The 27336-nt window shown below is 38.9% G+C and overlaps 1 protein-coding gene across 2 annotated transcripts in view; it reads right to left on the reverse strand.

The window, feature by feature from the left end:
* Positions 1–27336, reverse strand: part of MYLK (myosin light chain kinase) — a 125019-nt gene that overhangs the window by 11895 nt on the left and 85788 nt on the right. For both annotated transcript variants that reach the window (XM_003207685.4, XM_019617231.2), the window contains 6 exons: positions 16552–16854; positions 13363–13401; positions 13171–13264; positions 11925–12128; positions 7702–7919; positions 2878–3001 (listed from right to left, as the gene is read on the reverse strand). In XM_003207685.4, the coding sequence (XP_003207733.1) occupies positions 2878–3001; positions 7702–7919; positions 11925–12128; positions 13171–13264; positions 13363–13401; positions 16552–16854 (982 nt within the window). The remainder of the gene's footprint in view (positions 1–2877; positions 3002–7701; positions 7920–11924; positions 12129–13170; positions 13265–13362; positions 13402–16551; positions 16855–27336) is intronic.

Consider the following 27336-nt stretch of genomic DNA (forward strand, 5'->3'; position numbering starts at 1 on the left):
ATGGAGAGTGATGAAGAGATGGGACTGAATCAGTTATCTAAAAAGATTAAAAGGATTTGGTTTGTAGCTTAGAAATGTGGAAAGGATACTCGTGAGCTGTAGGATGGAATTAAGTAAATCATGCTGTAAGGGAGATATGCAGCAGAGTGCAATACCTGTACTTCTGTCTGTGTGGCAGGAGAGGGGCTTACCTGAAGGGTTTTGGAGAAATGACTTCACTCTGTTTCTTACTTGAGGAAACATCCCACCTAATAATTATTCTGTAGGGAAGACCCTTCACCCACAGAGATCTTTTAAGTAGCTCTTAAGCTCTGCTGCACCTGGGCTGTTTGTTGGTTGTGCAGGGCATACTGGAAGCATGTTTCTCTCTAGGCAGGTTGCAGGCCTCTCAACTGTCCCAAATCCTACCATGAAAGAGATGCTGTCAAGTCTCGCAGCGTTCCCTACAACTTCACTTAAAGCATGTGTTGGACACAGCAGCTCTGGGCCATCAGCTGTCTGGAGCAGCCGTGTGCTTATGTCCAGTGCCACTGGAGTGCTCAACTCTTCTTTCGTGATCTGACTCACCACATCAGCAAGAGAGGCTGCAAATGCTGAGGTACAAGCACAGTGATGGTACGGGAGGCAGGCACCAAGTGAGTGAGTCTTACTCTTCATACATGAGATTTGGCAGTTCTGAGCATACAATCAAAACAGGAAAGCAGAGTTACAGTTAATGAGAGATTCAATTCTCAATGACTTTTATTTGCATTCTGTAATGATGATGTGATGGTCCCTTTTGGATAATGGCTCAGAGTTGAAAGACTGCAAAAATAGCTGGGCTTTAAGGAAGTGAAGACAGACTGGGAGCCAGACCTCCGGGTGGGGAGGGAAAGTCCAAGTGATGACTCAGCTCCTCACAGCTCTCCCCAACCGCTATTACTTTGTTCTTATGGCAAGAAAGACAAATGCTGATTAGTATTGCTAATCATTATTGTGACAATAGTTTACGCATGAAAAAAGAGATTTTCATTGCATTTTGGTAATGTAAGTTTACCCTCGTGAGGATTTAAATGAGCTTAAAGACATCTTTACAAACAAGTTATTTCGTGAAGTATTTCACAAGGCATATCAGATCAGATGCAACACCTCCCCAGTCCCACCAGCATACAAATTTCTTCACTTCTGGTGGCACAAAGGAACTGGGAAGGAGAATTTCTGCCCCTGCCAGCAGACTGATCTTTGGCAAGACATTTCACAGTTGTTTCACCTGTTCCCTTTGCCCTGTGATGTTGACGACACGACCGGTGTGTACTGTATGGGAGCAGAAGCCCTGGCTTGGTTTGCCTTGGGAACACACACAACTGCCATTGCCAACTTTTGCCACGCATGCCTGACATTTCTCAAAAGAAACAGCCTGCTTATATTTCAAGCACACAAAAACTCATCATATGCTTCGGTTAGAAACCTCAAATATGTGTGTCTTATTTGAATAGTTTGTTTCTTAACGTGTAAAAGGCCTCTAGAGGGCAATGCAGCATCGATTTCACTGGTGATTTTTTCATTGCTGCACAGGCAGTTTGAGATCTCCACACTGCTCTTCCAGTGCTCAGTAACACAGGAGACCTTAGAAGTTAGAGAAATAAATGGATTTGTCTTCTGAGTACAGCTTGTGTGGTCTAAATTATTTGAACTACGGAATGATCCAAATGAGCTTTCAAGATCCAGAAAAAAAATGTGGTACTAAATGGAAAATGAAGGTCCTGTAAACAAACTGGCAGAGCAAAGTGACCTTGAAGAGTATAGCACACTTCACATATGAAACAGAAGATAACAGAAGTATTCAGTCTTGGCTGGGAGTAAGAGAGATAATGCAGTAGCTTTTGCACAGGACAAAGAAGAAAATGATGTTGCTTAGTCTGGAAATGAGGAGGGCATGGGAACAAGAATAGGCTGACAAGTAAGACTGAGCAGAGGTGAGGGGAAAACCTCCACGTCACCAGGTGTCAGGGATGAGGCTAGGCAAGGAGAAGAGGGTTCTTCCAGAAAAGAAAGCAAGTTACTGACAGAAGCCTGGTAAGAAAACAAGTGAAAAGAAGATCTTCTACTTACTTGCTATTGAAACTGCAGTGAGGGAAAAACAACCACTCCAAACTGAGTTTCATCTCATTCATTTATGTAGCATCACATTTGCAAAGTCACAGTAGGAAGAAGATTGATTGCTGTTCTAGGCATGAGACCTGGGAGGTGTTATTTCCACAGACATTTCTCTAAACCCACTGAAGTGCATAATCACATGTTGTTAACATAAAGACTGCACCGAGTACCACAGTGTGTAACCAGGAGCTGCAGCCAACTGTTCTTTAAAATATGTCCATGAGGTTGATCCATGCTGCTTTTAAAATGAATTTGTTCAGTGGTTTGCACTTAATAATAAATCAAAATGCACTGTGAACAGATACAGTAATGTTGGGATATTTTAGTCTGTCCCGTGGGAGATGTAATCTGAATAGCAAGACCTCAGAATTACACAAAAATTTTCTCTCTTGAGAATAAAAAAATGAGACTATCAGTTACAAGTACATGCCCAAACGTTACTTAAACAGCTGGAAAGGAAAAATAGTTTGAAATTAATAATTAAATATGATCACATTGGCTTTCAAATGAGAAATGTGGTTGATTTGTGATGTAAGATGTATAACACTAAATGGTTAAATTTCTAGAACTGCTAATTCTGCAGTTCACTGCTTCAGAGATCAAAGATATTTTATTAACTATGCTGGAGCTTTTAAATATAATATAAAAGGCCTGAAATGTGGAGAACACTCATAAGCTGGTGGAAATTTCATATGTTCAGAAAATGTTGGGATTTAGATCAAGAATACTGAAGATACTCACAGGATGTAGCAAATGACTCCTATACTCCACATATCTGTTTCGTATCCAATAGGTTCATAGTTTATAACTTCTGGAGCCACAAACTCAGGTGTCCCAAAGAGAACTTTGAGAGAACCTGCACTTTCTGTGAAGGATGAAAGAGAAAACCATTAATTGCTGCATTTGAATTTTTAAAAACTGTTATTCTCCAGGAACAGGAAAAAAACAGTTTTTGCACATCTGTTTGTGGTATTGTTAACAATTCTAATCAGAAAAATTAAATCATGAGTGAGCTTCTATTTTCTTAGCTGGAACATAAATAATAATTACAAAAAAAAAGGAACTATATATTAAGCATCCTCTAACACACAACACTGTGCAAGACACAGAATAAGGAGGTTGTGTCGCAAAGAGTTCACACAGTTTCACAAGAGGATTTCAGGATTCCAGGATCAGAAAAGGGTTTTAACAAATTATCTAAAATTTTTTAAAGCTCAGGGATCTGCATGTTATGGCAGAAACATTATAATAGGGAATAATTATTTTATTACAACATATTTTTATAGTTCAAACAGGAAATAGAATCAGTGTTGGGTTGCACATCTTTTAACTGAAGCAGCAGTTTTTCATTGATGCTCATTTCAAATAAGATGGGAAGAAGAAGAAAAGAATAAGCAAGCATGGGGCAGGAAGGAAGCTGAAAAGAATAGAGTAGGGGTTGGGAAAAAAATCACTTTCAATTAAAAAAAAATGTTTTCTAGAAGTGGAAAAATGTCAGGAAATAAATTGTTCCTGACTTGAGACAAGCTTGAGTTGACTTGAGTTGAGAAACTCATGTCCAGTCTGCACATGTACTTGAATAATCAGCCTTAAGTGAGATCCATTATGTTGCATTTATCTTTTGTGCAAGAGGAGCATCTAGATGAGGCACTGTACAATGACAGAGAGAGGAACCATTCTTTCCCAAAGAGATTACCAACTACACAAAGCAGATATGTATGGGAAGAAAGACAGATGTAACAGATTCCATTCCTGCACCTGCTCAGGTATCCACACGTACAGAGATTTGCAGCTCGGCCATCAAGAGAAAAGCTTGAAAAAAAACCCCACCAAATAAATCACAGGTCAAAGTTTTGAGAAGACTACCCTAAAAGCTACTTGTCCACAATTCTGAATCATGAGAGAAGTTTTTGTTGACCAGAATTCCCATTACCACACTTTTCAACATAATCATACAAACAAGCTGCTACTTTTTCAAGTTATGTAAATTCCCAACACACAAAATGAAAATTGAAGGGTATTTAGGGGTTAATGATTTCCCTACAGATTAATCAGCACACCTGCAGCAAATTTAAGCACAACTACAGTGAATTATTCACAGTTGCACCAGTTCCCCATTGTAAATGCTCTGATGATAGAAAATTCATTGTGCAAACCTCATTTTCACATGCTACCTCTGCTTTAAGAAGCCTCTATCTACAGAGGCAGGTCATTTCTGAGATGGAAACAGTGAGAAGGAAGCCTGGGTGCAGTCCCAGGAAATGCAGTCCCTGCATGCAAGTTCACCAACACTGAGACCCTTCCTACCAGCTGTCTGACTGGCCTTCAAAATAGCTTTTTAAGGCAGATCCTTTTGTTCTGTACTCAACCTAATCTGATTTAGCTAAGAACAAGGCCCATGTTCTCTCTATATTGTCAACGAGAGATTGCCCTTCCAAGCCCAAACAGGAAGCCTGAGATACTGTTTTCATCACTGCTTTCTTTCTAAGGTCAGCATCCACACGTACTTACAATAGTACTTACGAAAAAGTACCAAAATTTGTCACAAAGCACCCATTTTTCTAAAAACTTCATCACAATCGTCTGAATCTCAGGCTAAGATGTTTCACATCCAAGTTTGGAAGCTTTTCTGTGCACTGTGTAAACTACCACGAGCCAGCGTGTATGCAGAAGGCTGGTGTACTAAATGTGCTGCCCACGGATCAGATAAATGTTTTTTGAAAATGTGGCATATGAGTGCAAGCATACAATGTGAAAGAACTGATACAGCATTTTGTGCATATAAAAGAAAAAAAAGAAAAAAAGAAAAAAGACCTTTTCAAGGCAATAATATGTCAGTTCTTTACCCAGATGTTTATGACCCTGGTACACAAGTAGGATCTGTGTTTGGATATCATTTAGTTCAGACAGAAAGTTGACAGGCTCCCGACACAGTATATCATCAGCTGATTAATAAAAAAATCTTTACAGTACTCAAAAACCATTCTCTTTTCCTCAAGAAGTTTATCTTGAACAATTTTCTACATGTGTTCCTCAGCACACCAAAAAAGGTCAGGAAAATATCCCACTGCAGTTTGGTATTTCCTGACAGTAGAAGAGAACTAATTAGCTGCAGAAAACAACAGCAGAAGGAGCTGATCCTAATTTCTTTAGAACTGAAAGAAACATGGAATATTTAAATCCATTTGCTTGCATTAGTTACAAAAAATTATAAATAAATCTCAGAAGCTGAAATGGAAAATCGGTCACTGTTCCCTTTGGCAGTCCCTTGGCTGAGTGCTGCCTGCTGCCTCGGGGCTATGGCTGGAGTACAAGGGCTCCTAATCCCACGTCTGTCAGACCAAAGTGAATTGGACAGTCAATTCCAAAATCACAAAGCTTGAAGGAACATAAGTGAAGGAATGTGCTGTCAGTGCACCATGTAGCACAGGTGGCAAAAAGAGGTCACTCCAAAAAAATTGATTTTAGCACTTTTTGAGTAAATGAGATGGCAACATTGTTTTCTGCTTTTGAAGAATATGTGAGCCAAATGTGACAAACATCTCAGTGATGAACACATTGCTTTTGATTTGGGGGCACGGAACAGCAGGGTGCTTCTCTCTTCCTAACCATGCGCCCCAGGATGTCCAGGATGGCAGGCTATGAAAGAAACAGCAAGTACCTTCAAATGTAACTTTGCAAGAAATAGTAACATATTAAGCCAGATGAACATACAGTATTGTAAAATCAAAATCAGGTTCAGTGCTCATAAGTCTCAAGCTTCTATATTTTAAACAAACAAACAAAAATTATAGCTAGGTTAGAGATTTGCTATATGGGACATAATTATAGCAGCTCACCAACCAGGGTCTGCCATGCAGCATACAATAATGCCACTACATTACCAGAAAAATGTTAAAGGTTAATGGATGTGAACAGACTGCTGACAATAGGGTCTTCCTCTTGCTAAATGTGAGTTTAACTATGGTTTTACATTATTAAAGTAGCTGAAGAAGTTTCTATAAAAACGCCTTCTGTGGCTACAAGCATATCTCTTGTTGATGAAACCTGCTCACTTCAGCAGTACTGTAAGCATAGCTCTCCATGCTGACAGCTGGAATATCTGCAGATGAAATCTTTCACATGTCTGATAACAAAACTCTTACCGACAGATAACAGTTCTCCTGCTTCCCTAACAAGAGCAAGACCCAGCTTGTGCTCCCAGAAAACCATGGGCTCCGCGCTGATGAAGGAAGAGAAGTGGCACTGCTCTATTTCAATGAATGGAATAAACACCTATGTTCGGAATTCACAGTGCCCATGTGACAGAGATTCATGTAATGCCCTTTTGGAATTCCATCACCCGAAAATCTGATGAGTAGATTTGTCTCTTGTATTCATTCAATGCACCATTTTTGGTTTGTTTTAGAAAAATACGTTCTTGGGCACGTAGTCGTCTATTATTTTTAATTCTCAAAAGAACTGGGATGAGCAGCAGGTAGGCAGACAACAAAAAACAGAAGGCTGTAATTTCAAACTCTACTGTTACAATAATAACTGTTCTGTTTTATAATAAGCACTAAATATAATTTTGACTGAAGAGGGAAAGAAAGGAAGTTACTACTAAGAATCTGTCTGTGGGCCTCCTCGTTTAGAGAGCAGCAATGCATGTGAATTGTCTGAATCGAATGAATGGCAAATGAGTGAGAAATCTCAATTCACAATTCATAGAATCACAGAATCACCAAGGTTGGAAAATCTAAGACCATCAAGTATTTTAGCTTTCTAGAGCTGAGGTGACAGTGATGGAGGAACCCTCCGAGGCCTTGCGCTTTCAAATTGCAGATCATGTTGAAAAACTCACTCCTGAACGAATGATAAGAAGCTGCTAAAAACAGCTTTGGAAGAGAAGAGGATTGTCAAATGGGCCTTTTTTCTTTTTTTTTTTTTTCTTTTTTTTTTTTCAATTCTGTTAGGCTATTTTTAAATAGTGACATTTTATTAATCATTTTGAGCCCAACCTAAACACAGCTTTTTGTGGAATTCCTCACATATTTAACATGAACAACAATGTGCTGCTGGTTAGGATGGGAAGTTGTAACACTAATGGTGAAGTGTAAATTGAATGCAACTGTCCATATTCAGAAGTCTTTGAGAGCATCACTTTAAAGTCTGCTGTTAAAAAAGTCTCAAGTATTTGTAACATTCATGGGATTTAGGTTTCATTCTATTACTTATAGTCAGAAACTGTTTTACAGTTTCCTAGAGTAAATGTAAATATCTGTTCATTTTAGTACTACTATATATTTCACCATGTAAGCTACAGTTATACTCTTGGCCACAGAAGCAAATAGCTGCTTTGAAAACACTTCACTACCAACTCCTTTTGAAGATGAGGAGCTCCAGTCTCTCTCTGGAACATCTTATTTTCCCTTTTTATATTTTTTTCCTAAAGCAATTCTTACTTATATGAAAAATGTCTGTTTACTCTTTTATACAGAAGAATATAATATTGATATAATATTAAATTACTCCTTTTCCTACCCTTTCCCCATGCCATACTGAAGTAGACAGAAAAGTTATTACCTAATCTTCTTGCAAGTCCAAAGTCAATGAGTTTGATACTTGTACCAGTCTTGTTGACGCACATAATATTTTCTGGCTTCAAATCCAAATGGACAATACCCTGCTTATGGATGTACTCAACTCCTTCTGAAATCTGCCTCATATATTTAATGCATTCTCTCTCTGTCAGTTCAAAGTCTTCATCAATGATTCGTTCAAAGAGTTCTCCTCCTGAAACCCTAGGAAAGACAAAAAAAAAAAAAAAAGGACTTCTGTAGCCTTTTCATTTCCTTCACACAAATGCAAATAATTCAAGCTTACAGTAGTTCCTTCAGGACGCAATCCATATTTTTTTCATAGCATTATCTGAACACACAAGTGTCACATAGGAAGACTCACCTCTCGTGTATAGCATAAGATAATAGATTTTGCTATTCTGAAGTCTTTTTTCCCAGGTCAGGACTGTGAAACAGCCACATTGTTGTCCCAGCCAGCAAGGAGATAGCTGGGTTTACATCTTGCCTCTAGCATGCAGCCTCTTGCACCACGCCCTAGGGTGCGTTCAAAGTGGTTGCCACCCAACTGACATAATTATTACATAATTACTGCTTGTAATACCATCCCATACTCCAAACTCATGCTTCTCACTGCTCCCACCCCATGCTCCATTTCTACACAAGTGCAGATAATATCTTTTAGAAATAAAGTGAACTACAGTATAGGATATGAGGAGAAAAAAGTATGAATCAAGAGTGTGATCTCAAAGTATAGGATGGGTTGCAGAAAAGGAAAACAAAACTTCTAGTGATTAACAAAAAGGTGTTTGGGAAGAAGAGACTGAGGGTGCCAAAGAATGTCTGAAGAGGGAAGAATTCAAATGATATGGTTAACTGGAATGCAAAGCTCAAAGGGTAAATCACTGACCCAGGTGAGCTCAGTGGGAATTTCCCCTTAGCTATGACAGGGCAAGGATATATCCCACAGCTCTTTCAGTGCAGGTATTTCCAGCCATCGTAACACTCCTTGTAAGCCTATTCCATTTTTATGCTCATTTAAGACGTTAAATAAGAGGTCTTCACAGGGGAGAAACTCAGAACTGTTTGTGGAACGGAAGTGGCACATTTCACCCAGATTTAGTGAAACAAAATGCAAGGGCAATTTTTTTATTTTGTTTCTTTTGATTCTGAGTAATCACTCAACTGGTTCATCATCTGCTCATGTCCAAAGATGGGAAATACTTTTTTTCTGTGAAGATAAATGACCCACACAGAATGGAGCAAATGCTGCAGAGCAGCTTTGCTATTAGAAATCAGTTCTAGTTGAAACTGGTCTTTATATGGCTTAATATTTTGCAGCATTCATGCTTATTGCCAAATGTAATTCCATGTTTCAGTTACAGAAAGAAAACACATAAGTCAAAAATGGCTTTGCAGTGTTTGCAGATTGTCAGATACATACTTATGTCCTAATCTGAAATTGAAACATCTGGAGTTCTGGACACATGTGTTACTTTGGCTATAATATTTTAGAAGATATATAATCAGAAATGCCACTGCAGTTTCCTACTAATATGGAAATAAAAAGAACAGCATATGCTTCACAAACACAGGGTTACATTGGATTACAGCACATTTGTAACATGAGGTGTTTGTGAAAACATCTGCTTGCAAAATGCTGATAACTGGAGCACTCCGCAATTCCGCACAATAACTATCCTGACACTAAAAAAGTAAAGATTCCTTTTTGACTGCTAACATGAATAACGATCACTTCTTTTTAACAGAAAGCTGTCATACTTTTCGGTTCCCTAAAGTGAAAATTTTCTAGAAGTTGTGCCATTGCCTCAAGTGTCACTTTATCATATTATTTGGAAATGAGTTACAGTTAATGCATCTGCACACGGCTTTTCCCTTAGAACCTCTACACACTGTGGTAACATCATTACATTAAACTTCAAGTGCGTGAACAGAATATATGTTTTTCCATTTATGTCCTGATTGAAATCCAGTTTAATTTTTCATGGGTTAGGAAGCTGAACTGAACCAAAGCAGACGAGGTCCTGCACACACAAAGCAGCATCAGGATCTAAGTGTCTGATCAGGTCGGTGTGAGGAAAATACTCTTCCCTACAGAGGTACAGAACACACATTTAGAAGTGTTTGATTTTATAAGTAAGATTTTGTCATGGAGGAACAGCGAGAAGAATCTATTTTGGAACTGCCCAGGCAAATACTCACTACAATTTAATACATCTCTCGTTGAAACAACGACCTTGAGCCAGCTTTAATCACACCAAGTAAGTGGAGACACACAAAGGTTACGGCTGCGATTTTGCTTTAATAATTTTGATTTTCAACACAATAATCTTATTATCCATATCAAAATAAACTATCTGAAGTATGCAAAAAAGGCACTTGAATGCACTCAGCTCCCAGTGCTGAATGCCATTTACCACATGCTACTGGTTTCTCATGTTTGTTTTCCACTGAAACACTTATTTTGGAAGAAGTACTTTTTTTATTTATAACAAGGAAATGCCTGAGATTGCACATGAGCTCCAGCAGACAGTAGATAGGAGGGTTTTCAGAGAAGAATTGGTTGATTTCATTTACTGTAATAGTTGACTTAAAATGAGTCATCAAAAAAATCTAAATTTATTATAAATGTAACACTATGGAAATTTCCATGTGGGGGCTTCAAAAACCACTGTAGCCATCCATCCCAAACTAAAATCTCATCATAATTAGCCTGGTCAGCAAAACTAGCTTACATTGGTATTTTTGTATTTTTTTTATTATAACCTCCTTTTGTTGCCAGAGGGGAACTAATGGAGTGTAAAGCCATATGCAATTCAAACCTCTTCATACATTTCCTTGTTTTCCATTAGGCCTGCCAGCTCCCAGTTCCAAGCTAAGTAGGGCTCCCTTCTCTTACCATCATCAGCCCGTTCAGCTGAATCTAAAAATAAAAGCACTGTCTTGCACACAAGTACTAAGGTTGTATAACGGACTTTCAGCCTCTGAAATACACCAGTGCAATAGCAGCTTTTACATCATTGAGGCAAGTGCCAAGGAAGCAAATACAGATAAAGTCTCTTTTGCTCCTAACAATTTATATCTTGTTCAGCAGCCCTAGCCAGCAAGGAACCTGCTTCTCCTTGCAGCAGACAGCACGTGGATGTGCAGCTGTCTGCCTGTAGAAGCATACAGTGGCTGATGTAACTTTTTGGAAAAACACATCCACGCAGATCAGGATTTCATTTTCTTTCCAGCTGCTACTGCCACAAGTATGGGATTCACACTAAGCAGGTGTGCTATGCATGATGCAAACATCACGCTGGTCGTGCATGCTCATTCTTTGTGTTTCTGAAGTCTGACCTTTACTTTCCACCCCACACCATGCAGGTTCTTACAATGAATTCTGCTGCATGAACATGTTCTCAGCTTTCACTTTTCCTGAAGAAAAAAGTGTCTGCTGTCCTCACACCCCTAAGTCCCACCCCATTGAGAAGCCCTACAGCATTGTGCTTATCTGTGGACATTTTTTGGATGGTGCTCTGTTACAAATAAATGTTTTACAATCAGTATTTATGCTGTTGCAGGAAAAACACATCAGACAAAACCCTTAAGATATCTTAAAAATTTCAAAATCAGATATGAAGACTAAAGTGCTCCCAATGTCTCTTGGTACTATAAATTTGCCTAAATGAATTTTTCATGTAATGTCATGTAAACCCAAGTATTTTGTATAGCTCTGAATTTTGCATTTTCAAGCATATTTTTCTCCTCTAACAGTCTGTTATGAACTAATATTCAGTTCATTGTAAGAGACAACTGGTCAGTGAAATTTGTGAAATTGACATAAACTTCTTCAATACCTGTTTAGAACTGCCTAAAGAAAGATATCTTTCTACTCCTTAAGCCTCTTTTCGTTCTAAATGTGAGACTGAATTACAGTTAATTTTTCTTCTCTTCTCTCCTAAGCTGGCAATAGAAGAGCGAGCTGCAGAAAAGCACCACACACACCAGACCAAAACCAAACTCAATAAAGGCTGCAATGCATCTTCACTGTTTTTGTGGAGTTACTTACACAGTTTAAACGTTTTAAATAAATGATCAAAAAAGCTTCTGAGGTCTGAAAACTCACTTTTGACAGTCTCCCATGTCTAGATATGTTGCTACTTTTGTATGCATAATTAATTTCAATGTTACTAACTTTGTTAGTACGATCTGCTTTATACTTACATTTCCAAGACCATAACGATGTTGGCTTTTTCTTCAAAGGCATCTACACATTGCACGAGCTTTGGGTGATGTAGACAGTTCATGATGCTGATTTCATCCCTTATGTTTTCTTTTTCCTTTGCAGAATATGCTTTGAAAAATTTTCCTGCCCACACTTTTCCAGTCTTCTTTTCAACAAGCCTAAAGACTTGTCCAAATTTCCCCCTGAAAACATATATCTATTTCCATAAAATGTTTTCACAATGTATTGTCCACCATGACCAGTAACATTTTACAAAATATTCCTGTGGAACCACATCCGTCTGAAATAAAAAAATACTGCCATATCAAGAACTCTTCCATACTGATTTTATGGAAAATAACCTACAAGAAATTTTGATGAGTACCATATTTAGAAAGGCTCCAGTTATACAATTCTTTCATACAAGAAATTTCAAAAAATGGATGCTTAAAACCAGGCTTTCATTCACGTGACTCTAGTTCTTCTGCACACCTTTTTCTATTGGTCACACATATCTGCAGGGCAGCAGAGAGGAAACACCTCAGCTATGACATGAAGTTTCAAGATGTAGGTGAAATTAGAATTTGAATGTAAGGGTCTCAAGTACTTTTGATTCACTTTGTTGCATAAGTACAATTGCACCTGTGTGATACACTTAACAATTAGAAGTGACAGATCTGTTAAGTGAAGCATAGACCATCCTTGGCCTTCAGCGCGACCAGCAACACAAATTGCTCAAAGATTACCATGGCATGCAATTCACATAACCACGAGTTTGAGCATTGAGAAACACAGCCAGGCTAATCACTGACCTTCACTGAGCTATTCTATTAATGCTGTTGGGATTATGACCACTGTCAGCAGAGATCCTAGCCTGTGGGCAGGATAATCTTGTTACCACTAATGGGTATAATGGAAATGCAAGTGCACAGTGTGTTCTTTTTTTCTCAGCTATACTTCAGAGCACTGAACAATGAACGAATCCTCTCATTTTATTCATACGTGGGCCCCATTTTCCTTGCCAGAAATGCATGTAATGTCTATTTAAAAATATCAATTAATAGGAATAAAGGGTCTTTATGTATTGGAGGTTGGCATATATTAGAATCTATTTTTACAGCAATAGAGGAGCCTTGCTGGAGTGCTAGGAGTACAAGACACTATCAAAGTGGGAGCGCCTGATCTTTATAATTGCCTGGTAGCTTGGAAAACAAGGTGTCTTTAAAGGCACAATAAAGTACTTACGATCCCAGTCTTTCTTCAATATTATAGACATCTGAAACCTTCTGTTCAGTGTTGATAGTAACTGTTCGATAATTGACCTCTGTTTCTTTCCCTTCTACAAACAAGGATTAAAGACCATGATTAAAACCTCCATAAAACATGAATTAAAATTACAGCTTTTCATTTGTTCTGATAAAAATATGAAATTCTTACCATCGTCAGATAGCTCTGCTTCCTCCTCTTTAAGTTCTTCTGTGAAGAGAATAAAGACATGAATAGCTTGTTAAATAGGATATGGTACTTAAAAATAACGGCCATGTTATTCACAGTAACATGCGTAACTGGTAAACTCTATGGCTAAGCATCAAAAACAATCAGGGAATTAACTTCATAATGAAAATTGCTTCGCCACTTCTTCATTTCTGTTAGTTACACAGTCAGAATCTAGTCATTGTTTCTTGATAAATAAAGTTCATGTGTTTTGCAGTGCTTGGCTTTTTACTTCCCTACTAGAAACATGAGCATTCTGAATCAATTCACAGTCACCTAATAAATTGCTTTAGGAATGCCTTAGTGAAATAGAAAATAAATGTATTAAAATTGAAAACTACACTTCTGATTTGATGACAAATCCTCTTCTGGCTTTTCAAAGCAATTTTGTCATTGCAAGACCAAGAGCAAAGCACGTTCATACATAGAATGATTTCCTGCAGAGCTCCAGACACATTTTTCAGACTCAAGACAACTAGAAAATTTGGAGAGCGTGCACCTTCCTGAGCATGACTGAACTTTGAAATTGATGATAGCCAAATGGAGACTCTGTTCTGCAGGACCCAAAGGCAGGCAGAGATGTTAGCAAGCTCAATGACACAAGACAGTGAAAGCTGGCCTGAGTGTCCCAATTTTTATTTTTAATTCTCATGTACTTGAACTGTCAGTAGGTTTTTGTGTTATTTCTTATGTTGCCTGCAAGAATGAAGTAAAGGGCCATTGCTGGAATGCTGTTATATATTACTTACACTGCTTGGACTTGTTCCTAAGAACTGTGGCTATGACCAGCAATTTGAGCAACTGCAAAGACAGTTCCAGAAACCTGAACAACTCTCCCTGTAATTTTCTAAGCTGCAGTTTTTCATTGTAGAGTGCAAGCCCAACCAAGTGATTTATTCCCACTGTGTCAACTAATTTATGTTATGAAACATTAATGTGATACCCTGTATGCCATCATGGACTTTAGAATATAGAGCTAGGTGCAGTAGGTGACAAGAAAACAACAGAAAGACAGGGTGAAGGGAGCACAGACAACTGGTCTGAGATGGGCATCACCTATCCAACATATAAAGCTGCATCTGTATTTTGGTGGCAGTCAGTCAGGTCTACAATGTGTTCCTAAAGCCCTCCTCTCTTTTTGCAGGATTTGCAACCCCTTGTATGTCCCAGCACAGAGTAGCTCCTTTGCAGTCATTTACCAGAAGAGCAGGGAGGGAAGCAAGCCCTCCCCATGCATGGGTAGCTGTCCTCAGATCTTCCTCAGCTAGAAACCACACTTGCAGAAAGCACATCACATTTTCCTCCCCTTTTAAGGGCTGCATAAGGGAGCTGATCCCAACCTTACTGCCAGCTGTTAGCGTCTGCCAAATAGTGATTAGACAGACAAAGAAGTCAGTTCCCTGTTCTGGAGCGACATGATATTGAAGACATGAACTGGAAACATTTTGGTCCACCAGTGGAAGACTAAATTAAATAAATAGAATATATCTGAGCTTGGTAAGCTCTGAGTAGCTGTGCTAGAAACTTTCCCAATGGCACCAAGTTTTCCTCAAACATAGCAATGTCTACTTTAATATGTTCTGACTTACAACCTTATTTCAAAGCTGCTTTCTTGAAATTAACAGTGAAGAGTTACCCACACATTTCTTCAGTAGGATTTTGTTGGAATTGTTGATATGTACCAGCCACCTCAGTGTGAAAATTAGTAATCACTCTTTCTGACAGTAATGGAAAATCCCCTGTTACTCAGCTAAGTGTTTACATAGATGACAATTTAATGTCCTGACTTTCAGAGTTGCTGAACACACGCATTTTCCACTGCCTCTAATTAAAGCTATACTCATGCACTCAAAAAATCATGCTCTATATGACTTGTCCTTTCTTCATGCTAGCTGCAGCATCAAGAACAGAAAATAAGAAGCTCTGGAATTGAGAACACAAAGACAACCCACCCTCCTGCAAACAAAATGCAATTTCTTCTCACCCAAAGAAACATTTTGCTATTAAAAATATTTATCACAATAATTTGTACACTCTATAGGCTCTTTGTATTAAATCTATGTATAAAAACTGTTGGTCTTAAAAAATAGCTTGTTTGCTTTGGTCCAGTACACATATAGCTTGCCCTCAGGAAAAGTCACTTCCCCAACTCTAAAAGATGTTTGCCCTGCAACTAAAGAAAGAGGTCATTCAAACACAGGGAAATTTATTATGAAGCGTTAATAATATCTCACTTTCTTTCAATTTTATTGCTACTTTTAATGGTATTTTTCCCTCTTTGCAGAGAATCTGCATCCTGATTTACATCAGATTCTCAATCTTTTTAATAGAGGAAAGTAATTTCTCAGAAAGCATCCAAGTCAGCACTCAAAGAGGAACACAAATTTATTTTGTTTAGAAGTGCCTATTAAGAGGCTTACAGAGCTTTTTGGTGCTGCACCACCTTGCTATCATTTTGCCTTTCTGTGGCAATGGAAGATACCATCACAAGGATTATCTGAGACACTCAGAACTCCAGTGCTCTGCATACACAAGTAAGAAAGGAGAGATACAACACGTAGACCACTCCTTAAAGACTGGAAGTATGGAAAAAAAAACATCATTTTGGTACCCAGTTCTGGATTTTCGGAGTGGTAGGAATATAAATGTGATTCTTGCACAGTAGGTAGTTGTGGATTTGCACAGAAATCTACATACATCATCTATTTTGTCAAAAATAATGTTGATTTTTTTATGTGTGTTCAAAATATTTGTACAAGTTTCAGAGTAATTTCTAAAATGCACCAGCTCTTCCCATTAGTCCTTTGAGAAGAAGATAAGCAAACAGTAAGAGTCAAGAGATACTAAATAGTATTTTTACATGTCTATCTAAGTGGAATCAAAAATATTTTTAGCACCCACACAACCTTGCAAACTCAACATGCTAAGTAGGATACAGGTGTTGAATTCACAAAATCAAGAGTATTAGGAGCAACAGGACAGAGGTGCTCTACCATGCTGGCATCTGAAGCATGGGAACTACACCTAGGTACGAGACACTCCATTTCTGCTGTGTATTCAGCGCTTGGCTAACAGCAAGCAAGTTTGCTTTTTCCCAAAGCAAATTTCTTAGAAGTTCTCTTTAAAACTAACCTTCCTGTTTCTCTCCAACTTTTACCACCTCAGATTCCTGACTGGGCTCGCTGATGCCGTACACGTTAGCAGCTCGCACTCGGAATTTGTACTCCCGGTCAACCTGCAGGTCCTGCACGTTGAAGGACGTGCTGCGGCAGGTAGTGAGGTCTGTCCATTTGTTATCCACTGAGTTCCAGATCTCCACAGTGTAGGACTGCACCGCGCTTCCACCATCATAAGAGGAGCCGTACCATGAAAGAGTGAGGGAGGAACTCCGTATGTCTGATGCACAAGGTGTTCCAGCAGGCGGGTCTGGTTTATCTGTAAAAACATACACACAGAGCATGTTAGCTGCAATTGTACGTGTAAGAGGCAGGTCTTCTGTAGGGGATTAGTGGCCCTTCCATGTAATTTCTCTGCTTCACATGTTTGTATTAGAGTAAGAAAACAGCTGCAACACAAGCAAACAGAGAAACCTGAACAAGCAAATAGATGCCAATCCCATTTGGGCCTCAGCGTGGGCTGTTCAGTCCCTGGGAGTCTAGCTAAGCCATGCTGAAGCCTAATGCTCTTCACAGCTATCATTACAGGAACTACTGAGACTAAAACCAATCACAGATATGCTCTCATGTATGGAAAGAAAATCTCCCTCACAGATCTTGAAGGATGATGTCTGCGAATAATTTATTGAACTTCTTTGCCTGTGAGCAGATTTTAGAAGCTCAGTGTGCTTTTTGTTGGAAAGAAATTCAATTTACACTGCATTATTTAAATATTGAGACTTTCAGATCATGTACACTTTCGAAACTGCTGGGGAGGCGGAACACAAAAACTTCAAACTTTTCCTAACTTAGAGACTTATTCATAGATTCCTTATTTGCATGCGTAGAGCCAATATCACTAGAACTTGGCGTGCAGATGAGCAACCAGCTATGCAGGAGTGTGACAATACAAAAATCTTGAAATTATACAACATTTTCAAAATAAAGTTTAATCATTAACTATTTATTGAAATGAATTTTCTCCTAAGGCAAAAAAAAAAAAAAAAAAGCCAAACTTCTTAAAAAAATAACTCATTAAAACAAGGGTGATGGAAGTTAAGCACTTTGAAAGACTTAAGGGGAACAAAATATCTTCTCTGGCAATAATCCTCTCAGAAGTAATCTAGCAAAACCTACAAAATAATGATGATGTTGATCTGGGTGAACTAGTGGACTAAGGCTGAATGAAAAATCATGGGATGGGATAAAATGACAGAAGATAAAAATAAAAAGATAGTGTTATGCTACAAATAGCAGTTGCAATGGATGCTGACTGATAAAATATCATTCCCTTTTGCTGGTATAACTGCCAATGGACATTATTACATTTTCCTTACGAGAGGCAGAGCTGCCAAACCAGCCAAAAAATACAGCTAATTTTCTTAGCAGTAAAAACATCAAAATACTGGTGAAATTGATGCACACTTTGATCAAAACATTATCGCGGTGGACTATATCAATTATCTCTCCATACTGAAATTGTCATTCTTGGGAAAATGACTGAGCAGACAGAAGTGGCCACAGTTTGCCACAATCATGCCTTTGGTTCTGGGACTGAAAGACCTCTCTGACTCCTGTGGTTTTGCTCACAGAGAAGGAAAATAAGATAGTCTAATCTGATCAAGACAGTTAAACATCATTCCACTGTCTGGAACAGGGCCACCGTCTTTCCACAGAGTTCTATAGACCAATAATTTCCCTGCAAAAGTCAGCTGAAGTCAGTTGTCACTGAATATCCACCTTCCTCCACAGCTTATATAGTAGGAGATGTATAAATAGAATTTTTAAGTATGAGAGAAAACACTCAGAGGTAAGAAGAGATATGAGCACCAAGGTTTTGTAGATGGCTTCAACATGACAATGCCCATGTGCAAGAGAGATTGATGGCCGGAGCAGAGGTTATCTGCACTAATTTTGGCAACATGTAAAACACTGTTCCACTAAGAGTCATTATTATATGTACATCATTTCTTAAACAAAATAGAGACATGATGTCCTTAACCTCTGGAATGGCTTATTGCCCTGCTTAGTTGTCACATTTTACAGGCCTCACTCTGGCAAAATATAAAGGACTACTGACAAGCACAAATTTATAGAGGACTAGGAGAGAATCACAGTCTCCTGATGCCTGAAGAGAAGCAGCCCTATTCTGTGGAAAAGTTCTGCCCCAGCCTCCTCAGAGCGGCAAGAAGTTCAGTGCTCACATTCACTATACCATCCTTTTACAGTACTGCATCAGGCTCCAGAGAACTGCTTGCGTGATACACATGACAGTCAACTGTTTGTCGCTACAAATTATTAACCATAAAGACCTTGCAGGGAACAATATTGCCTATGTCCTCTTGAAAATCTGCTCAGAAGAATATTTGGCTGTATGTCATATTTTCCTTCTATAGAATCACAATTGCATCATCACAGAATGCAGATTTAAGAACTTGGTTAACAGCTGACTTATCCTAAATCCAAACAGAACAGTGCAGTTCCTGGTAGCAAGGGCAAACACTTTGAAGAAAAACCTACATCAGTAGTGTATCACACACCAAAGATATCTGTTTGGATTTGTCAAAGTAGCACAGGTTCTCTGACATCTGCCATGCACACAGCTGAATGAGGGCAATAAGGGTATCTTTTAAAAGAAAAAAAAAAAAAAAAGAAGTAAGACTTGTTGCAATAGTAAGACCTGTTTTAAGAGATAAGGCTAGGTTATAGAGATTCATACATTTGATAGCTTCTGACTACAGCTCTACACTGAATCCATATTTAGTATTAGATATGTCTAATGAATTAGGTCTAGTTTTAGATATGGAGATTGGCAGCCCTGCCTGTGGTAGGGGTGTTTGAGCTTGATGATCCTTGAGGTCCCTTCCTACCCAAGCCATTCTATGATTCTCTGATATCAGTATCCTAAGGCACAGTTACCTTGGTGGTCTCTTTTTCCATTTCCACTCACCTGGATAATGGCAACACATTTTGTCAGCATAGTTTGCAAAAGCAAGGCTTAGGCATGTGAGCACTGAGAAGAAAACATTCATGGCCAAGGGGATGTCAGTTGTCAAGAAAATGCTACGTAACTTTAATTTAATATCTGCCAATATTGAGAATATTTCTACTGCAGTATTTTTTTTTTTCCCCCAGAAGAAAAATAAGTGATTTTTGACTTTTGAATGAGTGAACCTGGAACCCTGGCTGGACTTGCTCAAGCCAGAAAGATGCACTTTTGATTTGAAACCTACCATGTGCTGCTGCTTGCAGATCTGCTCAATGTATGCATATGGAGTTAGTAGCTGCTATGGGAGATCATAAACAAGAAAGCCTAATCTTTGCTCTTTCTTAATATGACAGATGTATATATAGCATTTTAACGTTGTTAAAATTATTTTATATCAGACTGGATGGTATTCCACAGCTCTTCACATTCAGAGAATTTGCAGATGGTCTCTCCATGTGTCTGTTTTGTTTCTCAGTAGTTTATTCCACGGGGATTTTAAAGGTTACCCTTTATTCATCTGTCTGTATTGAAAGCTAGGATATTTTGCCAAACTACATTCCCTTCTGGAATATGAAATATCTATCAGCACAATTAACTGCTTCCAACAAAAATATCCAGTGAGATGGGGTGTGGAGTTCCCTATTTTGTCCTTCTGTTTTGGTGTCTATTGCACCATTCATGTCCTTGAGGTGCCCATCTTCAGTATTTCATTTGTTTCATGTGCCGTCTTTTACACTCATATACATCACACTTAGGCTTATATTACAAGAACTTTATGTAGACTTCATTAGACTACAATTTTGTTCTTGCTATTCTGTATTAAACCATAGCTTCAGGTCAAAATGTGAACTAGAAACAGTAAGTGCATTGAAAAATATACTGCTCCTTGTGAATGCTTCCATAGGAAATATTAGTAGGGGGAGCTATTGATTTAAAACATCAATATCTAAATTCAGCTTCACTATTGTTTGCAGCAAAAGAAAAAATGTATGTTCTCTATCAGATATCTTATCTCTATGCAAAACCAGGGACATCCAGTCTTGGCCAGTTTGCATCATGCATATAACATCAAAACAAAGACTTAGCTATGATTTATAGTATTCTGGATGGTGTCCATAAAATTGGCTGTACCCAAAGTACTGTTGAACCTTAAAAACTCCACCTTCATTTGTAGTGGACAGAACTTACACTTCTTTTACTAGGATATGTGTTCACCTTATTTGCCTAATAGAATAACTGCAAAAGTGAACAAGGTAAGCTGGGGGTTGGACAGCTACACGTTAAGTGTGTCTCAGGCACAAAGCTCCGCAGGTAATCTCTTTAGGGTTACCAGCAGGGTTGCCCTGAACTGGCTCACAAAGGCCAGCTGCAAGCAAAGGAGAAGGCTAATCAGCTAACTTGGCCTCCAACCTGCCAAGGGACAGTTCTGCACAGCTGCATGGAAACTGCATACAGTCACAGTGACTAACACTGCAGGGAAGATGGAAGTAGCAGTTCCTGTGTGCTATATGCTGTGCACGGGAAAGTAAGAGGAGAGTGGAGGTGATGTGAAAGAGGTCATCTGCTCTCCTCCATCTGTGCTCCAATAGCTATGCACAGATTAGAAAAGAAGCTACTTTGCAGCCAAAGGAGACATAAATTACCACTACTCCAGAGCAAGAAGGGGAAGTGAGGAGGTCAGATTCACTTTATTCTCTGTGACACACTTTCCTCGGGTAGAAGGTAAAGTCACGAGCTGGCCTCACATGAAATGTATAAGCCACATTTAAGAACATGCTGGGATTGAAACAAGCCCTTATCTACTCCCAGATTGAATTCTGCTGCACTCCTTCCTCAGATTCTCAGAAATACTTTGGTAAATGAGTTTCAATATATATTCTGCAGTAACCTTTAATTATTTTTTATTTGTATACACTGATAAGCATAAAGCATATGCATGCACAACGTTTATCATAGAACCAAACTCAGCTCGAAGTTCTTGTCTTTTTTAGTGGTCTACAAACCCAAATTCCTCCTCCTGAGGAACTTTCTCTCTTCCTGTGTAGGTGGCAAACCCCAGCTCATAAAGTGCACCCGCATAACGTGAATAACGTGAAACTGTGCTACCCAGATTCTTACTGACTTCTCAACATTGCTCAGTTTACAGAGCCTGCAGAACACAAGCACCACTCCAGGAGACCAAAAAAGGCAGTGTTCTCCTTATCTAACTCAAAGTGCAGGGAAATGGTGACAGACTGCTGTTTGATGTGAGGGTCAGCCCAAGCCCAAGCTGAGCTCCAGGGTTTGCTGCGTATTAGGAGCTCACAGGGCTCTGCTGCTCTCTTAAGCTGTTGCAGTAGAAAACCTCTGGAAATGCAGAACAGTATAACTGCAGTCCCTGAAAAGATTAATGTTTCTTTTACTGACAGAGCCAGCACCAAAGCAATGTCTCTGAAGTAGTTTTCTTTATCTGTTCTCAAAATTGGTTTGGTTTCTTTCTAAACCCAGTTATCGTATTACTGTATAATACTATTATTAGCTATTGTGATAGTTGTCTGTCAGATAAAGAATAGACAGAAAGAAACAATTTAATTCCATTCCACAAGATGTTTGTGCCAGAGAAGGTATTTAATATGCTGCAAAAGCCAGTTGAACACTGTCCATGCCGACAGCACTGGCAGAGCCTTCATTTGAAATTCATCAGCAGGAGAAAAGCGAAACCATAAAAGGCCATAACTGAACTCTGCATTATTGCTGACAGAGCTTGGGTCATGGCAGACTTCTCAGCTGTGCTCGGAAAACTATGCCCTGCAGATTTTTTTTTCCAAAGGAGGGAACTGCTATAAGTAGAGAGATTGTTACCCCTTTCTATCCTATATTACACAGTAATATCCTGCTGGATGTTACTGCACCACAGGTTTGACATAAACTAGAAAAGAATTCCTGCATTCTCCCACAAAACAACACAAGGGAAGAGGAAATTTTCTCCTACTGAAGCAGCCTCTGCAGCGGGAGCCAATGACCTCATGGACAAGGTCCCTTAGCTCAGGGGATTTCCACAGCTACAGCTTTGTCAGAGTTTGAAATTCTCCTCTCCCTTTTAATGCATACAGGAGACTTGTGCTAGCCTTCATGAACTGGGGCCCTTCCCTACAGCTCTAGCTGTTATTTAAACACTGCATTTTTAAGACCTGTGGATAAAATGTGCTCGTGAACACAGAAGGCCTGCAGCACTGCTTTGTGTCGTTTTTTCCCAATTTGCCAGCAGGGTGATTAAGGCATGCAGGAGTGCAATGACCTTGCCCAAGGACATACAGGAGAATGGAGCTGGGAATGAAACCAGATCTCAGCAGTCCTACGCATATGCCCTCAGCACAAGAACATCTCCTTCTGCCATGGGCCCAATGGTACAAACAAATATATCTAATACATTCTCAGGAGCCCATTTTCTAAACCATCTGCTACGCCCCTGAGTCAACAAGCTATTCAGATTACTCATGTGCTACACATTGGGCAACTGGTTTGATAACTGCTTGAATGAGAGCTCTGATACCTGCCTAGAGAAAAGCAAGGTGAGTTTTAAGACTTGCCTTGGTGAGACTGTAAGCTGATTTCAAATCTTTGCAGTGTGAGTTTAGGTCCTAGGAACACTGAGTTCATGTGCAGAACTGGAGTCATGATGAATCAATCATTCCTTGATTGAACTAAGGCATTCCTAGCATTTAACAGCAGGTAAAATACAGAAAGTTTGAGATTCCATGACATTTCCTTTACTTTACTGGGAAAGAACAAGTAGAAGATAAGTATGAGGAAAAAAACTAAATAGATTGTTCTGTTGGAATTTCTCCTAGCAGAAATGACATTGAAACTAGATGGGCCTTCAGAGAACAAAGGGATCAGTGTACCAGCACTGATGGATAAGGCAACATAAGCTGTTTGTCCTCTATATGATCTAATCTTGCAGTCATAATTTAGTTTGGATGTGGCTGCAGAATTGGGCCACCAAGCATTAGAGGGGAGACTTGACAGTGAGAGTTACAACACTCCTGAACAACAACAACAGAAACAAAACCATCACCAGAGTAAGATATCTCTTCCTTAACTGTCAGTCTAATTGCCCTTTAAACAGAAAACTGAAGACAAAAATCTTCCAGCAATCCAAAGGAATTTAAAAGGTGAAAGGTTAGAGGTCAAATCCACCCACATACTGTTAGGAAATTCATTGCATTCTTGGACCCTAGATATAAACAGGGAATCACATGGCTGCTGCAAGATATAATCTGGTGCTCCTCAAAAGAGGCTGAAAAAAGTTTCAGAAGCAGCCATGTCAGTGCTTTGGAGCTGCCTCGTTTTCTGTTGAAGTTTCTATGCTTGCTTCATCAATGCCTGTGCTTGTTTTGCCAGACAGGAACACACTGTTTCTGACACTACTGGATTCACTCACTGAGCAGCTAGCCCCAAGCCAGACCTCTCAGCCACTCACAGAAATGCTGATAGTGCCACTGTTAACTGATGATTATGCTACTACATTTCCTTACAATAGAATTTAAGGGCAAAGAACTAATGCGAGTACAGCTATATTCCTTGCTGGATCAGAACTAAGTCCTTCATATAATAATTAGTAAGTCTACCACTATGTTCACTGACTACTGGAGTTAGTGTTAATCTTATTCTCATGCAAATTCTCAAGTTAATGTTTTCATTTTTGCTTGGGAGACTGCTCACATATATTTTGCTAAAGGCACGGAAGTAAGTTTTGCCACAGAATGCAATTTCTCCATCCTCATTCAAGCAGGAAATCACAGCATCACACAGAGCATCATGTATTAATAAAGTCATATTATACTGCTTGCACATCTGTATGGAACGTGCTTATATATAAGTGTACTTAAGTTCTTGGCTTATTGCTGTTCAAACAGTGCATGAGGACACAGAGTGTACATTGTGTACACAACTGCTTAGCTTAATAAATATACCAGAACAATTATCTTTGAGCTTTTCAGATTATAAAGATATTGCTCTTATTCTTTTCCATGTATCTGTCATACAGCTCACTGATCACCACCATAATTTTTATACAACTCTACAACTGAAATAGTACAAATTTAAAGGACTTAAAATACTTAGTTGATTAAATTTATGCCCCAGGTAGACAATACTTGTGCTTTTAGTTCTGTATGAAAAATCTTCACCAATACCAAAAGTATTCACCAAACACTTCGATATCCCTGTATATCAGACATGGAAACATTAAGCATTTTGCCCAGAATCATGCAAGCAGTTTACAGCATAGCTGCCAAATAGACCACTTATTCTCCTTGACAAATTCTCCTCATTAAATACTATTATTCTTTTGACTCTTTGTCACACTACCCAGCTTCAGCTAATATGAAGACCAAATTTATTTTTCAAAAATGGTTGCAGACTGAGGCATTCCTGTCACACATCTAAAATGTTCAGAAACATCAGTTTGATATATTTACCCAGATACAGCCAGTAAATGGCATGAAAGGAATGAATATTCCCTGCTATCGCCATAGAGAGCTCTGCCTTTCTTAAATCAGTCCTATTGTACATTCTGCACATCATTGGCTCACTTAATATAGCTTTGGCAGCAGAAGTCTGCTTTAATCTGAGACAGTGTCTGCTGTGAATCATTAGCTCAGTTCCACATCAGGATTTGGATTTGGAGCAGAAACATGCTGCAAAAATCCCCCTAGAGAGGTTTCAACTAATGGAATTGCTTAATTGAGAGAGCTAATTTTGACAGTAGAGAAAAACTCAACACGGGCATTTTGAGAACAGTCTGTTCTTTAAGGGCAACTTAGATGTCTTCTACTTCAGGTCTCTCAGTATTATTAGTGCTTATACAGGGACAAAGTTACACACTGAATCGATGGTAAGCTCAAACTCTGTCCCTGTGGCTCATCATCACCCCACACTGCCAATCCTCTAACTTAACTAAATATTTGTGCATCTGTTGTGTGGATTGCAAGCAGCTTACTCTGGAGGCTGAGTTTAATGGATAAGTGGTTTGATACATAGATATGGATAACTGGTTTGATCCATGAGCTCATAGATATTAATTATAATCGCAAGAATAAAAAATAAATAAAAAATTTAAAAAAATCCTTAGAACAAAGTTGGGATTCTTTCAAGTGCTTCTTTTCCCATCATACACTCCTCAAACTCTGAGTGTCAGAATCGCTGCCTAGATTAGTTAAGCTTGCAGATGAAATCTACTCTGTGGCAGTAGGGCTTTCTCCATGTTAAGAATGTGGGAGCGAGGGCAAGTTACTTCCTGTACTTTGAACAGAGCAGAGAGTACAGACAGGTGAGAATTCAGAAACAAGGATAAGCTTTGCTATACTAAGAGTTCTCACGTTTTGCATACTTAGAGAAGTACAGATTCCCCATTCTGACTAGAACTTTGGGGAAAAGACAACACTTGCCATTATTTCAAAGTGCAAACAGTGTGAAGGATTTCTCTCAGTAGTGAGATTCAAACCTACCCCCTAGAAGGGAGACATTTTTACCACCCTTCCTCACATTTTGGGGTACCCTGATTAAAGAATATGGCCTTAAAATGCATATAGAGCAAACTAGGAGCCCTTATCATGCTTCTGGTAGTGCTGACATCAGTGAGACATCTCACTGAAGAGCTTGGCAATTTTACAAAAGGGAATTCATTCTTGTCATCAGCCAAAATACATGTCAAACTTGAACACATTGTAAGGATTCTTCACTCAACTCTCCTAAAAGCATCTCTGTGAATCCCACTGTTCTCTGGCACTTTTCTCACTTATGGAAAAGCAAAGCAGGAGGCTAAGATGAAGCTTTATAAGGTTATAGAATTCAAAGACTTTCAAACCAATTAACTCCAACGGATATAAAACAGTGACTGATATAATGACGAGGCAAGGTTCACTTAATGACAAGATCATAGGAACTGTTGGACCAATTCAGCTAGAAAAAATCCATCTTGCCCAATAATCTCCTACATTTAGCAGCCTGTAGCAGCTGCCCAGGAAGGAGCAATAAAAAGGGAAATGTGAAGAGCAAATGATCTCCTGCCATACCTCTGGCTGCTAGTCAGTTGTGTTGGGGCTTAGATCACAAAAGCTGTATCCAGAATAATATATATGATGGTTATTTGAGGACCAATCCTTCATGGTGTTTATTTTTAACCTAGCTATACCTCTGACATGTACAACCTACTATTGGAAGGAGTGATATGATTTATGTATATATCAAGTAAAAATGCTTACTTCTGTTCTATGGCATGTTGCTGGCATCTACGTGATATTTATACTCATTTATTGTTATTTTTAGCTGCACCCAGTGCTGGAGATTGGGCAAAAGAAATTAAATAATCAGGTGGCCTGTGCTGAAAATATACTCAATAGTGTGCAACTGAAAACATTCTCTCTTACACAGTGGTTGTTGTAACTGAAAGTGTGATTCTACTCATTAAACTTTGCACATTGTCCATTGCACTGGATTGCAGGAATAAATTTCCAGTCCAACTTGGATTAGTATTTTGGTATTTTGCCATGGATTTCATTGGAGTCAGATTTTTACCTTTGGCATTATGCACACATTGCTTGCTTACTCACTAGCCCACAATCTGTTAAGACAGCAGAGTCAATGCAGTTATGACTATGTAGTAGGATGAAGACTTGCTATTTGAATTAGAATTTGTCCAAATGCCTGGGCTCTTCCCTCCCCAAGGGGAGGGGTCCTCATGTCAAGACACCTCTGCAGGCCACAAAGAACAGAGCCTATGAACAGAAG

Source organism: Meleagris gallopavo, chromosome 7 (assembly GCF_000146605.3).
Source record: "Meleagris gallopavo isolate NT-WF06-2002-E0010 breed Aviagen turkey brand Nicholas breeding stock chromosome 7, Turkey_5.1, whole genome shotgun sequence".
Lineage (NCBI taxonomy): Eukaryota > Metazoa > Chordata > Aves > Galliformes > Phasianidae > Meleagris > Meleagris gallopavo.